The 15927-nt window shown below is 32.2% G+C and overlaps 3 protein-coding genes across 7 annotated transcripts in view; 2 read left to right on the forward strand and 1 right to left on the reverse strand.

Moving 5' to 3' along the window:
• Positions 1-1123, forward strand: part of LOC130893962 (solute carrier family 46 member 3-like) — a 33537-nt gene extending 32414 nt beyond the window's left edge. For all 5 annotated transcript variants that reach the window (XM_057800425.1, XM_057800422.1, XM_057800421.1 and 2 more), the window contains one exon: positions 1000-1123. In XM_057800425.1, coding sequence (XP_057656408.1) covers positions 1000-1096 — 97 coding nt within the window. In that variant the 3' untranslated portion in view covers positions 1097-1123. The remainder of the gene's footprint in view (positions 1-999) is intronic.
• LOC130893964 (uncharacterized) lies at positions 1083-10834 on the reverse strand. Its single transcript, XM_057800427.1, has 3 exons — positions 10250-10834; positions 9633-10193; positions 1083-1338 (listed from the first exon to the last, which is right to left on the reverse strand). Exons 1-3 carry the CDS (start codon positions 10635-10637, stop codon positions 1151-1153), a joined length of 1137 nt encoding a protein of 378 aa, XP_057656410.1. The 5' UTR covers positions 10638-10834; the 3' UTR covers positions 1083-1150.
• A 915-nt stretch (positions 10835-11749) lies between these two features.
• On the forward strand, positions 11750-13206 carry LOC130893965 (TM2 domain-containing protein CG10795). Its single transcript, XM_057800428.1, has 3 exons — positions 11750-12110; positions 12167-12248; positions 12675-13206. Exons 1-3 carry the CDS (start codon positions 11903-11905, stop codon positions 12949-12951), a joined length of 567 nt encoding a protein of 188 aa, XP_057656411.1. The 5' UTR covers positions 11750-11902; the 3' UTR covers positions 12952-13206.
• Positions 13207-15927: the final 2721 nt, after the last annotated feature.

Genomic DNA, 15927 nt, shown 5'->3' on the forward strand with positions numbered 1-15927 from the left:
TACGAGTAAATGGAGAAATATTGGATGAATTGTTGCAGAATGTACCGTTAAATATTAGACCACACATGTGGTTTCAGTACGATTGGACATCTGTTCATTTTGCTGCGGCGGCAAGAAATTACTCGAACAGAGAAAAATGGATTGATTGGGGTGGATCTAATTGTTGGCCTCCAAGATCACCTGACTTAAACCCTATCGATTTTTTTATATGAGGCTATATGAAGTTCTTAATGTACGAAACAATAATCGAAGCTCATAACTAGAATTCAAGCTGCGGTAGAAATCATTCAATCCCATCCAGATTTATTCTCAAAGACACGTTTTTCAAAACAGTATAAAAAGTCTATTGAAGTAAGCGGCCAACAGTTTGAACAACTACTGTAACTTTGTCAATTTTGTTATTGTTGTAATACATTTTTGTTTGAACAATTGAGATTATGAATCATTTTTATTTGTTTTGAACTACTTTCGCTTAATCATTATTCAAAACTAAATGAATAATTAGTTAATTTGTAAATTACTTACGTGTTTGCAGACTTGTGTTTAAAGGCAAATTTCTACACCACCGTTCATTTTAGCTCCATAAAAAGTAACCTCAAATATTTTTTGAAAATATAGATTTTTATGATGCGATTTTTTTTTAAGTTTTATATCCAAATCAAAATTTCTGAAGCCGTTGGTGATATTCATACTGAATACACCACTGACGTGCATTTCGATAACCAAGTTATCGTCTTCAGACACTGAAGCAAACTAAAATCTAATAACTTGACTTACCTGTTTTATATTAAATTTTCCCACCAATAAACCAAGCGAAAATAATTCTCGCGGGTCAAGGTTTATTGCTGGGAAAATTTAATATAAAACAGGTAAGTTTTAGTTTACCTTCAGTTTCAGAAGATGGTAAATTGGTATTGGTGTAGTTATACTGAAAACAGTGTATTCAACTTTTATATCCTTTCGATTATCAGCTATTGATTATCCTTAATCAACTTTTAGGTGGATGTACTGTTCAACCAAAATAGAAAATAATAATGAATTTATTGAAGGAGAAGGTCGATACAAGAAAACAGAAACGGAGATTCTTCATATGTGATTTTATTTAAATAAATTTATTATTCTAGTCTACAATTTCATTAAACCCTATTAACTAGAATTTGTAGTTTGTTAAAGTTTTTGGTATAGTGACAGGTTTAAATTTCTTCAATAGAACTTTATGTTCTTCACTAGTTATGAACAATTTTAGAAACTTCTCATGATGATTTGGAAGTAACTGGACTTCATTCTGTACTGACCATTGGATGATTTCAATGCATCTCCGTAGATCTTTTTGATGCACTACAAACATAGTATATCTATTTATTATCTTCTAAAAAACTAAGGAAAACCAGTATGTGTAATTCAGTAGTTAACATAAGTTACTATTCGCTCATGTGCGTGTGAAGGGAGACAAGTCCGAAAAAGTGCATTTTGAGTTAACTACTAACACTTACCAATTACTTAGTACAATCCGTGTCAAGAAGAGTTATCTCCCAACGCAATAATATTTTCAGTACTCGTCTCTCTTCAGTTTTGTTTACATTTATAACACGTGCGCTTTTAGTTGTATTAATTGGTAATATTTTTGGTATTTTATGATTATTGAAAAACGATTATTGTTGGAAATAATCGAGCAATATTAGATACTCTGTGTGTAGTGTTATTAAGCTTTTTCAGCAACTTTTTATAATTTTGTAAAGCGTCAACAAACAAAATGAAGTTATGTGATCTAAAAGAATTAAATTTCTTAAAGATCTAAGAAATAGAGCTAGTATAGGCACTTATCTTACTTTGCACTATTAATATGTCGACGTTGATACTAAACTGAATGATAATAATTTCAGATAAGTGCACTCGAACATCCGGATATACATTTCACAATAGAAGAATTTCAGCTGAAGATTCGTGTACTCCTACAAACCGAGCAAATCAGGAATGTACAGGGTCCTTCTACCCAAACTTCGTTATTTTAAACTGATTGCTATGGTTTTTATTAAATTTTTAGAAGCTACGCGATAACTATCGCATGCCTAAGGTCTACCATTTTTTAATTATTTCACATTTTCTAAATTTTTGGACACATGCAACACTCCGCCAAAAAAATTATATTTCCAAGTTTAAGTGAGTCAGGTCTAATATTTTTGGGATTTGGAAAAATGACACTTACAGCTTTCAAAATTTGTGAAAACCTTGACAAAAATCTATATAGGGTGTTCATAAAATGGTGCCGAATTTCGCTTTCTCTTTACCATTGGAGTCTACGCTTTAAATTAAGGGGACTTCCTTAGTAAATTCATATAAGAAACAGTTCGAAATGTTTTCCGAACTATTTTCTGGCAGTCTTCTTTTGTAGTTAGCGGCGAATTATACAAGACCCCAAAGAAAAAAATCTAATGGGGTGATTTCCGGTGAACGGGGAGGCTATTGATGCGGTCCATCGTGTGCTATCCATCAGTCCTCAAAATGAGTCTGTAAAAAGTTATTCACCAGCGCACTACCGTGTGGTGGGACTCCGTCGTGTTGTTACCACAGCTGATTCCAATTCAGATTTAGAGAGTGTAAATCATTTTCTAATATTTCTAGATATCTGTTATCTGAAATAAACAAAAATTTGAAGTAAAATTCACCCTCAAATAGTAAGATTACCATTAAAATTTTCGTCATAAAATAACCAGCATACTGTCATTTTTTATCACAGCAAAAGCATTGAAATTCCAGTACCCTTGAAACTGTCTTTCACCCAACATGTGAGGATTAGTATCACTCCAATAATGGGAGTTACGCCGGTTAAATATTCCATTCTTCTGAATTTCACACTCATCTGTCCAAATTAATTTTTCGTCTTCCTGAGTTTTAATTAATTTAAATTCACAAAAAGCAATCCTTTGATCGTCACCTGGATTTTTCAAATTTTGTACCAACGAGATTGAATATGGATGGAATTTGTGTTTTTTAAGAATCCTGTGAATACTTATCTCTGATATTCCCAAATCTATTTCCGCAACTTTTAATGAATTTTCAGGATACACTCTGAAATATCCCAAGACTGTAATTTCACTGGCTTCATTGTCTACGACAGGTGCAACAAACTGACCGTGGGTTTCACAATTATGAATGAATCGCGTAAGTGTATCAGGGGTGGGTCGTGGTCTATCCGAATATCGCAAACGGAAAGTATCGCAGGCTCGTTTAATAACCCTATCACATTCTCCATATATTACCAGCCATATATTACCAGCATATTGAAATAGTTTTCATTAATAAATCCTAAATGGGACATGATGAACACTTTTGCAATGCTTAAACGTCAAACTGTTTTCATTGTTTGTTTATTTAATGTTAATGTTAGCTTTTGTTTTTGGTCGCTCCAAATAACTGACAATTAAAAACCATGAAGTTTTTTCAAGTGTCTACAAAGACCGTTAATTTCAGAAAAAGCGTAGAATCCTATGGTAAAGAGAACAATGAAGGTCGCCATTTGAAAAAATTAAGTTTTCGAAGTTTTTAGATAGCGAAATTCGGCACAATTTTCTGAACACCCTATATAAATTTTTGTCAAGGTTTTCACAGATTTTGAAGGCTGTAAGTGTTATTTGTCGAAATCTCAAAAATATTAGACCTGACTCACTTAAATTTAGAAATATAATTTTTTTAGTGGATGTGTCCAAAAATTTCGAAAACGTGAAATAATTAAAAAATGGTGGACTTTAGACATACGATTCATTATATAAAGGTATATTGAAATTTTGCGTAGATTCCAAAAATTTATTAAAAACCATAGCATTCCGTTTAAAATAACGAAGTTTGGGTCCACTTCCAGTATAACTTTCAGAACACTAGTCGCCGTACTTTCCCATATACATATCGATTCAGCTCGTTCTGAATAATAATAATAATAATAATAATAATAATGGTCAGTTAGATAAATTTATATTTAGTATAGATATTATATTTTAGTCTATAATAACCTTTCACCCAATCGTGAAACACTTGCGAATGTATCCGATAGGCCAGATGATTCAATTCAGTTGAATGGCAAAGCATTTCACGTTACAGCTGAAAGTAAGTGTGAAGATGATGGTGACAAGGATTACATAGTATCTGGCTTCTCTAAGAATGTACCTTTAGATACCCTACAAAAAAAAATTAAGTATCTCCGATCTCCTCGCGTCACATAATAGAACAGAATTTAGAAAAAAAGGAAGAAAGCTAGTAAAAGGAGACACAAGAGATGCCAGGAAAAAACTAAGAATTGACAGAAAAGAGGGCAGGGAGTATTTAACTATAAAAAGAAAATTTATCAAAAGCCGTAAATGTAAAGACTTAGGAAGGTACAGGAAGAAGTGTACAGAAAGATTTAATCAGAAAGTACGAGAAAAACCATTTAGAGACTATTGTAGATTGAGAAGTTTCAACAAGAGAGAGTGGCGTTTACTTCAGGTTTGATTTTAAGAGAAGAAAAGAAAACACAGAAGATCGTATTACAAAACAAAGATAATTTATCTACAAATATCGTTTGAAGTTAAATGAAAATTTGTAAATGCTGTTTAAAAAAAAATAGATTTATCAAATAAATTTATTGAGACTGTTGTAGCAAAAACTCTCATCTAAGGCACAACATAAGATGATGAGAGGGGTTATCATCCTCCTAAGAACAAAATAGAAACTGACAGAATTGAACTGGTTAAGAAACACATAACTTCAATTCCAGTATACGAGAGCCATTTCTGTCGCAAGAGATCGAAAAATTATACCATATTTTTATCCTCTCACAAGTCTTTATGACGAATACAAAATTTGGATTTTGCCATAAAGCCCCGTCGGTAGGAAAGTTTACGAATCCATTATCAAAACAATGAAAATATCAATAAGAAGTTACAGCAAAGATACCTGTCAAGAAATTGACAAAACGTAGTGTATAATAAGAAATGCGAAATATCATCTAGAAAAATAATGATTAACAAATGGATTGAATAAACACCAACAGGACGCTGAAGATGCATATTCTGTGAAAAAACTGGATAACGAAAACTGACACGTCTAGAGCCGTATTTACGTTTGACTTGCAGCAGTGCCTACCGACTCCAAGTATGACCACATCAGTGACATTTTACAAGTGCCATCTATAGATCTGCAACTTAACAATGTATGACCAACATTAAACATGTAACTTTCTATTCTGATACATGTGGTGGTCAGAATAAAAATATAATTGCAATGTTTATGACTTTGATACAAAATTCAAATTTTTAATACCAGGACACACGAGAATGGAGTGGGACACTATTCACTCAATCATTGAGTAACATTATGAGAGTCTTATCGAGCATCCCAAGGACTGGTTTCAGTTGGCAAGATCATGTGGCAAAACAAATCCATTTAAAGTACATGAAATAAAATAGGATGATTTTATTAATTTCTCCTCACTATTAAAAACGTGTCTACAAGCTAGAAAAGTAGATGATCATGGTAACAAATTTGTATGAAAAAATATAAGATGGATCAGCTACGAAAAAACATGCGGTATGTTTTCATACAAAGATAGCCACAACGAAAAGGAACCTTACAAAAAATGTCATTTTGCAGGAGAGGTCAAAATTTTCTTTCTGCAGATCTTCCGAAATGTAAATATCCAAATTGTATATATCTAAGTAGAAGAAAAATAATTTGATCGAACTCTTGCCATATATCGATAAACTATTTCACAACTTTTATAAAAATGTACCTACAAAAGAAATATCCAGAACACTTTACCAGATTTTGATGAAGTCTCTTCAGGTGGATGATTAGAATGAAAGGATAATTGTTGATTTTTTGTCCTTTCTGAGTTATATTTGTTTATGATTGGTGTAAAAGGCTTCAAGTGTAGAATTTTTTGTGCATTCTGAGATATGTTTGTTTTCTCAAACCGATATGTTTTTCTTCTGGTTTCGTATGATGTTTTATGCTTAACAACTAAATAACTGTGTTGCTCAATAAATATTGTTTTAGTTTAATATGATGTTTTTACCAAACTCGACTGAAAATAGAGCCTTTTTAAAAATCCATATATCTCAACACTATTGTTTTGACGTGTCTCCCTTTACAAGCGCGTGAGTAGTAACCATTGGAAAATTACAATATTTTCATATCAATAAGAAAAATAACTGAAATAAATCGAAAACAAGTAATTTTATTTATATTGGTGAAAAATTGAAAATCGATATGAAAATAAAATGGAATAGTTTCAGTGGAGTGTTCATTTTTTCCTCTACAATCGCGCGTAAAACGGTAATTCTAAAAAACCAACATTGCACATAAAAAATAGCGAGGAAATCACCAATCAAGAAGTCTACCAATCCTTAAAAACCCATATGCTTTGATAAAATTAAGAAGCAAACATCTACAATCATCATAATATCTAAGTAGGGTGAGAAAACAAAGAAGAGGACTATAATATTATAAAAAAATGAAATCCTGTTTTCATCCGCTAGTTGCTGGAACGTGGAACATCACCCAGCGCAAACTTGCGCGCGGGAGCGTTTGCGTTGTAATCTATTTAATTTATTATGAACGCGAACGAGGACATTAACGCGGGTGCGAGCATAAAAGTTTTTAAATTGACCTTTAGTCCCATGTTATTCAATATAATAATGGATGAGATCATGAAAAGATGCGATTAGGCAATGACAATAGGTGACAGAGAAACTAAAATCCAATATGCCGATGATGCCACAGTTTCTGCCTAAAAATTATGATCCTCCAAGATTATTAACACATTTACCGCCGGCACCGCCCCAGGGGCGTTCGGCCAATTGCGATAAAAACTTCGAGTCCGCGCGAGAGGCGTTTGTATATCTGTATTTTGCAATAGCATGGCGCGTAAGGATTTTTTGCTGAGGTTTTTATGTAATTTGATTTTTTTAATATGGATTAGTTTCAAAAATGTTTTTTTTTAATTTTGTAAATTATTTTTAAGAGATATTTACGAAAAAAAATAAAAAATATGACATTGGACGCCATAGAGTCGTTGTCCGGCACACAGCACGCGCTCTATTTTTTGTTTTATTATGACCGATCAACCAGGACCTTCCAAAAAACATAAATATGATCGTGAAAGACATAGAAATTTAACAGAGGCTGAGATGTTAGCTATATTGAAAGAATTAGATCACGAGGAGGACCCCTTTCAAAATAGTAGTGATGAGGATCATGATTATTTGGGTAATAGTGACGTTACTGAGTCCGAAAACGAAGATTCTTCTTCGAATGGTCCCAGTTGTCTTCGACACCGCATTCAAATATCACCAGGAGTTCAAGCAAACCCTGCAAAATTAGCCACCCATCGGCTTGTAACACCCCTTGCCCAACGGACCTGCAAAAACCCCTATTGGTATACAGACCAATAATTTGAGTTAAGCCGAAATCCTAAATCAAAATATTCCTTTCACGAAGACAACAGGTTTATCTACTTGTAAATATTTATTCCACAGAGCCAACCAATTATTTTGACCTAATAGCGACGAGATTTATTTGATATGCTATGTACACGTGCGAACAAACATGCGATTGGATTAGGAGAGGCACCAAGAATTGCTGCATCTCTCTTAGAGAGATGCGAATTTTTATGGGTTTACTTTTTCACATGGGGACCATCAAACTTAATATAATGAATGACTATTAGAAAAAGAATCATCTGTTCAACCTAAAATGTTTCTCGACTTTTATGAGTCGTAATCGGTTCTTGCTAATTTTGAGAAACTTGCAGTTTGAAGATAATTCAGTTGGGCAAAATTATGCCCTTATTAAATTTTTATAATAATAAGATGACTGATATTTATTACCCTACAAGGGAATTATAAACTGATGAATCCATAGTTTTGTGAAGGAGACGTCTCAAATTTCGACAATATATAAAAGGCAAAAGACATAAATTCTGTAACAAGCCTTATGTTCTGAATGAACCTAACGGAACTGCTCTCAAGTTATTGGTACATGATGGTTCTACAGATCTCGAGTGGAAAGACATACCGAAAAAGTTGTATTAGCACGGATAGCAGAAAAATTGGATACAGGTCATTCACTGTTCATGGATAACTTTTATAACATAGTAAAACTAACTTAGGACTTGCTAAGTTGGAAAATGTATGTTAGAGGAACGTTGCAGTCAAACAGAAAAGGAAATCCTGAAGCAGTCTTCAAGAAAAAAGTAAAAAAGGTTAATTAGTGGTTAGGCTTAACTCACAAGGAATATGTGTGGTTAAATGGAAAGACCGTCGTGAAATTTTGACAATTGAAATCGAATACAACGCGCGTATGCATCCTGTAACAACTAAACGTGGTCAAGAGAAACAAAAACCTGTCTTGGTAAATAAATATAATCGATTTATTTCAGGAGTTGATCATTGTGATCAGATGCTATCCTATTATTGGTATTTGGTACAAAAAACTAGGCATTCACATATTCTTTATTATGCTGCTCACTTCGCATTACCTATACAGAATATGGGGATCCTGTCAATAAAAGAACTTCATATGACTATAGATTATCTATAATCCACAAGCTGCTTGGAACTCCGCCACAAGAGCCATTGTCAAAAATCAAAATTTCACATCTTTTCAGGGAAGACAGAAAAGTAACGAAGGATTCTATTTATTATTATCAGTTGTGTCGAAATCAACCTGAACTTTGTTTGTATCAATGTTTTCATGAACTCGATTCAAAAAAATGACTTTGTTTACTGTCTCTAGTTTTTAGTTACCTAAGTATTGTATCTTATGTTTAATTCAATATTTTATTTTTTTAAAGTTTTCTGTCTTACTGTTTCTTTTTACGTTTTAAAAATAGAAAAATAATTAAACGCCGCAAGGATGTCCTTAGCACAAACTACTCAACTAGTTTGCAGTGTGCGGGCGACCGCCTCTGAGGCGATCTTATTCGGAAAACAACATCTAAATGCAACAGAGATGGTCCCCAGCACATTTGAAATAAGCTTCCTGTGTGCCAAGAACGCCCCTGGGGCGGATATGTTTTTTTTCCTAAAAATTAAATGATAAATTTTAATATATTACAGTGCTCAGATATTATATGTGTTAAATACCTATGATATAACTATTTCAAATGAAAAAACCACATGCATGACAACGTTCAAAGAGCCCATTAGATATAAATTAGAATTAGAAATTCAAATAATACAAAAGAGAATTAAATTCAAGTATCTTGAATTGGCATAACCTTTTATGGATTTGTGGAAAACAAGATAAGAGGACAAGTAGACAAAGCAAATAAAGTACGCTGTCTTCAAAACGTAGAGAATGAAAAGATCTTTCAAACAATATATCACAGGATATAGAAGAATGACAATTTATAGTATAAATGTGAGGTGTTTTAGGTTTTTCATAAATATGTAAAGCAACTGTTCTCATCTTCAGGAACCTAAAATTGATATAATTACCACAACTACAGAACTTACAACTTAATGTCTAAACTTCCATATTATAATATATAATTGGAAATCTTCAGTTTTGTATTAATACAGAACTGCATCCAAACCCAACTTCTAGATTGTGTATGCTCTCTTAATGTCTTCTAAGTATTATTTCTTGATACTCACTTTGATAATCCAGAAGAGATAATAAGACACCACTATACTGTGTTTTCATTTCATACTTGAGAAGTGTTTCCAACAACCTATATACCACATCTGTTCTATGATTTTGTAATGATATTGCAACTACATAAGATATTCTACTGATAACATTTTTTCTCAATTCTTCATGTTTGCTCAATAAATCAAGAGCTTCACATTGATCTGAATACCACTCGCTTAGAAAACATATTTGCCAAACACAAGCTAAAGGAAAATAATCTTTATATTCTTTGGCTAAATATTCTGCGAAATTTATTATGCTTATAAGTACTGCTTTGCTTCTACTTGCTACAATATCCACTATCAAGTTTTTCCAAATTAATCTTACTCTACGTCTTAGAAGTGTATTGTGTTGATAAACTTCTTTAAGCAATATTAAAGCTTCATGAATGTTCCCTTTAATCCAAATTGCTTCTGCTATGTAGTGCTTGAAATATGAATGCGGTTCTAAAACAGAGGGATTTGTTTTCTTACATAAATCTTGAATTCTTCTGATAGTTTCAACGTTCCCACACTGTGAGCAAACTAAAAGAATGTTATCACTATTATGACATGAAAACGTAACTTACTAAGTGTTTTACCTGATAAAGCATATAAAAGATTGGATAAAGATGGGCATATTTCCAAAGCTATACATTGTTGTATTAAATTGAATATTTTACAATTATCATTTAAATCAATAAATTCTTTGAATAATGTATTAATTTGATCACTACTTAATTGTAATTTGTCGGGGGAGGAATCCTCTTCTATTTTAATAGCATAGGATTTTTTTGTAACGGATTTCAGGGCACTCCACTTGTCTACCTTTTTCTGTATCAATTGAGTAGTGAAAGTGTCCATAGAATCAACTTCTATAGATAACATTTTACCGTGAACATTCTTGCTACTCAAACTAAAAATATTAGTTGTAATTGTTCGTCTCAAGCATTCATATAAGTTTCTATTCTTGTGTAAACCTAGAGCCATAACAACAGACTCTACATTTTAAAAATCGTTTTAATATGTATTCTACTGATATTGCAATAATGGTTAAAGTATCGTCTACAGTAACTTTTACATCATTTTCTCTACTTTCTTCGATCAAAGTAATTGTACTTCAAATGTAGTGTTTACATCTCTTAAAAAATGACACTAAAATTTAGGTTAACTAAAATGTCACATTCTAAAAGAAGACGAATTGAGTGTAGCTTTTGACCTACAGTTTTCAATACCTACTATTTCTGGTTCCATCAAGTTAGCAGCCAAATATCCGGAAAAATCAAAAAAAATATTTTCCTGTATCAAGAACACCGATTCAAAGGCAACAAAATGTAATAGAAGTGCCTAAAGTGCATAAACTTTGAACAACTTTCTTCGTCAAGAATGAAGTATACACAAATAGTAGACAGGAAAAGAAAACAGCAATCTCCAATACCAGGATACGATGCCGAACTGCACAAGAGGCCCTACTCCCGCCACTAGGTAGGACTCCTACTCCAGAGATAAGCAATTAGTTGCAGAGACAGGAACAGCAGCAGGTACAGGAGTACCAGCCAAACATTATTACAGTGGTTGACTTCTTTAAAGATTACTGGAACAATCAAAAATTAAGGAATTAACAAAAAGGGGAGTACTTTCATAAATTGAGAGAATTGGATGCACAAAGAACTGCTTAAGTATAATCAAGCCTACATTAATATTTATTCATTGCTTCTGGTTTCATAGTCGAAGTCGGTGGAGCTTTTAGTCAAGTATCTAATACGAAATGGCTTAACAATCCTAACTTAGCTTATAATAGTTGTAGAATGGTAGAGAATATTTTTACTTTCATAGGAGCTGTTTTTCTCTTACTTCTAGAAAAAAAATCCTTTCTTCATCGTACTCTCCTGGTGCAACACTCTGTGTAATGTCCTGGATACACCACAGAGTGTGAAGAGTCTAATCCTTTGTAGTCACCTATTCCTATTTTGAAGGGCATGAAGCAGGTCTTCAAGCGTACTTTATGGCACATTCTTCAATAAAGCTGATAACAAGCAAATACATATCCTGGCCGTAAGTCGTTAGACAAAAGGCAAATAGAGAAGAAGAGCTTATCCTAACCTAATACTTGAGCTACACAGAAGAATATTTGTAAATATAGTTCGGGTTATAAATCCAAGTATGAAGTTGTTGCCAAGACCTTAATATTTATATTCATCAGTGATTGCTAAAACAAGTTGAAATTATGAAAAATTCAAGTTAAATAAAACAAAATGATAAAGCAAAACTTTATTTCCATTTTGGCTATCAGCTTTTATATACCAAGAATTATTTGTAATAGTGCTCCATTCGAAGTCGATTGTAGCAATTTACGAATAGGACAGTATATATGCCCGGATCCGGATCATAAATATTTAGATGAAATGATAGATCCTAAAACACAACAGCTCAGAGGATGTACCAAAGAAAATAAAGCAAAAGGTAAAGCCTGTTTTATATAATTTTGGTTACTTGTTCAGACCTAATTTTATTTTTAGTGAGGTGTCTCGTTGCTAATGGATTAGTTTGTTCAGATACTCACAATAGCACATTTTATAAGGATATGCCATGTAAATGGACGTAAGTATATTTCATACATTGCCTTTTTAATACTTTAAGTGCCATGATGATCCCTACGCATTGTCAATGTCTTTTGAAATTGTATCTTGTTGATCATAACATACCTCATTCTAAATGTCTGTGTGGACTGATGAACCATGGTTCCATGTGTTTACAAGTATGAGCGGACTGTCAGGGTCCAGAGGAATAATAATTTTTGTTTAGAAGAAATTTACCCTCACATAAATATGTGGTCCCTGGGTTAAAACAAAATTAAGTGTCAAATAATAAGTGTTTAATTTTCATATTTTGTGTGTCAAAGAACGATTCCACTAGTGTTGTCCGCTGAATGCAACCAATATGACCCATGATCACTATGCATAAAAAACATCAACATTAGAAAAAATAAATTATTACTTATTTGTAACAATGCAAATTTTATTTCAGAAATGGTTATTCATTTGAAACAACCCTATTATTATCCATATTCTTAGGAATGTTTGGAATAGACAGATTCTATTTGGGATATCCAGCAATAGGATTAGCAAAATTCTGTACATTAGGATTCATGTTTTTGGGACAACTTGTAGATATTATTTTAATTGCAACACAAGTCGTTACACCTGCAGATGGTTCTTTTTATGTAATGCCATTTTATGGACCACATGTGGAGGTTATTAAAAGTGATAATAATACTTATAGATTACCACAAGATGACTGGTGACAGTGTATATCTTAAATAAGTGATTATAATTTTATGATAAATATATTTTCAACAGTGCAACAACCCTCAACTACAGACACTGATACTAACGAGTCTAAGAGACTTCTATCAACATCCTCTCCTATTTACAAATAGGTGTTAATTTTGAATTGTTTGTTAAAGTGGCTAATTAAATGAACGTATTTATTTATATTTCTGTTGATATAACTCCAAAAAATTAATAATAATATACAATAGCTCTTATGATAACAAAAAGTCTGTTTTTTACCATATGTCACTGTACCACTACAATTATAACAAAAAATAAAATAAGAAAAGTTTCTTTCACAAAATCTGGAAAATATAAACATATACAAAGATAACTAAGTGAAAAATAGGATTGCAGAATTGCCAATCACAAATTGTGACTGTATAAAATATACACCATTTTTTTAGTCACCATTGATGCTCTGTTAACAATTTCTGCAGCATTTGTAGGAACACTGCAAGCATATCAGCTTCCCGCATGTAACCCAAATGAATTCGGTGTTGCGATATAATTTCGAGGGGCATAGCAATATTTGCAAACAACCAAGACTTCTTCATGGATTGGAGACTCTTACTGAATTTTTAAGATATGTGTAATCATATTTTTGCATTGCATTTGAACTATGATTATCGTATTCTGCAAGAAATTCTATATATATTTGATTTTACAAGTTTTAGTCTATCTCTTCAAATAAGAGGTGGGGGGAAGCGGGTACTTTATTATGAAAAAACGCCTGTAAGTCCAGTTCTACTTAACCTATCTATGCAAACTTAGTCTTTTTAAAGAGAGCTCCTTTCTACCTAATGAGTAACGTGTACGCTAGAGAGTTTAGTTTCTTCCGTTTTAACGACAATACAAGTCTACCTTTTTTTCTAAAGAATTCATTAATCTTGTAAACGGTTGGGAATCAGCTATGAGGTCATTGAAGCGGCGTTGAATTCTGTCTTTTCAATTCTTGAGGTGAATTTACTTCTGTAGCATAAACCTTTTCTTCAAGATACGACCTGTGTAATCCAAGGAATTAAAATCGCATGACCGAGGAGGCCAATGAATCTGAGCTTCTCCAACTGTACCAATTCATCGATTCAGAAAATGGTTTTCAACAAATTAGGACACATTTTATCAAAGTGCGTTGGAGCTCCATCGTGCATAAAAAATCGAGATATTCACTCGTTTAGCATTAAATCTTTTAATATCTCGAATAATATAAATTTCCAGGTAGAAGGTGATAACCTATTAAAATGGCCTCGTCCGCAAAAAGAATACATTTTAAAAAATTTGGATTGGGGGCTGTTCTGACTAATGTTTGACAAAAATCCACTGTAACCGATAGATCGTCTGGCAACAACTATTGGTCTTGATAAGGATGTAGTTGTTGCTCTTCTAAATGTCCTAAATGTATTGGTTTGTCTTGCCACATTCCTTACGCTAACTGTTAGATTTTGATCAAATAAATTTAAAATCATTGTGAACACTTATTGTAATTGAATTCTATTTCATGTTATTAGCCTTTTTTTAAATTCTCATATTGTGATTTTTTGTTTAATTGATATATTCATCATTACTTCATACCAGCATCGGTTTTTAATTCATAATTTTCAAATTAAAATATTCCGAAAACGGTACACAGTATCGAGTTTTATCAAGAGTACCTTTTTTATGTAAAATTAAATGATATTTAAGTTCACTTAATAAATCTAATATTGAAAAAGTTATATTCAATATTAATTGGTACGAACCGTGCAACTAGCGCCCTCTATGAAAGTCAGATATAAAAACAAATTCAAAAACTTCCAAAACATATTTATATGAAATTTCAATACAATTTTGCCAGTATTTGCGGCAAAATCGTAAAAAATACTCCTATATGGACAGTTGGTATGGGAAAAAACTTGTCTACGTTACGGTGCCGACAGTATTCATTTTCTCTCGCGTTCGAGATACTTTATCTATATTGCGCATGCTTGAGAATGCGCAGAACCGAGCTGGAATAGAGAAATCGTGGCATCAACTTCTAATTTCAAAGAACATAGTTAGAGACAGTTTATTCAAAAGAAGTTATGTTTAATGTAAAAATTTATGAATAAGAAGGGTTACATATATGAAATTAAGAATTTACGTTGTTAAAATTTAGTTATTAGAATTAATGTATACAATGATGAATCAATTATAAAATTTTAAAAATATGTCTAAAATGTTCATTCAAAATATGAACAAGGTATGTGATAATATATGAACCATTTTGAAAGACCAATATCTGTGGTTTCTATAAACATATTTGATTGTTATAAAAAGATTTTAGTTATAAGTGGGAAACGATAACCCCCACTTGGTGTTATATGGAATGAAATTATAATTAAAGTCCTTACTTCATCTAAAAATATTTTTGTTTCTTAATTTTTTTTTCCAAAAACATTAGCTGCAGAGGGAAAAATAAACACTATAATTTATATTATTTAAATAAACAGTAAATATATGAAATATAATGCAGCATAATTCATAATAAATGCTGGAAATGTGATACCCGTGGTTAGTCCTTTGTGAATGCACGAAAATCACAGAATTTCATGTTTCTAGTATTACTGAAATTTTAGACAAAAAAAATAAAAACTCAATTTTAGTCACCAAATTTATCTCGGAAAAGGGTGGGCTGAGGAAATTTTGTTATAGGAAAAACCCATGTCAATTTCATATGAATCACCTGAATATCGTCGCATTTAGAAACACCCTGTACAAACTTTAACTAAGACCGAAATCCACTCCTTGAAGAAGAAACTCCAGACGAGGACTTTAAAGTTACTAATTATATAAAATGATTTCGATTTTTTTGAAAATTTCTTCTTCTATTTGAAATCAAGGCATCTTTCCTAATTGTAATGTTTTTCTTATGACAAATTAATTAATTCAGTGATGGAAAGTTAATTTTAATGATCGAAAATATCACATCA

The sequence above is a fragment of the Diorhabda carinulata genome, chromosome 5 (genome assembly GCF_026250575.1).
Source record: "Diorhabda carinulata isolate Delta chromosome 5, icDioCari1.1, whole genome shotgun sequence".
Lineage (NCBI taxonomy): Eukaryota > Metazoa > Arthropoda > Insecta > Coleoptera > Chrysomelidae > Diorhabda > Diorhabda carinulata.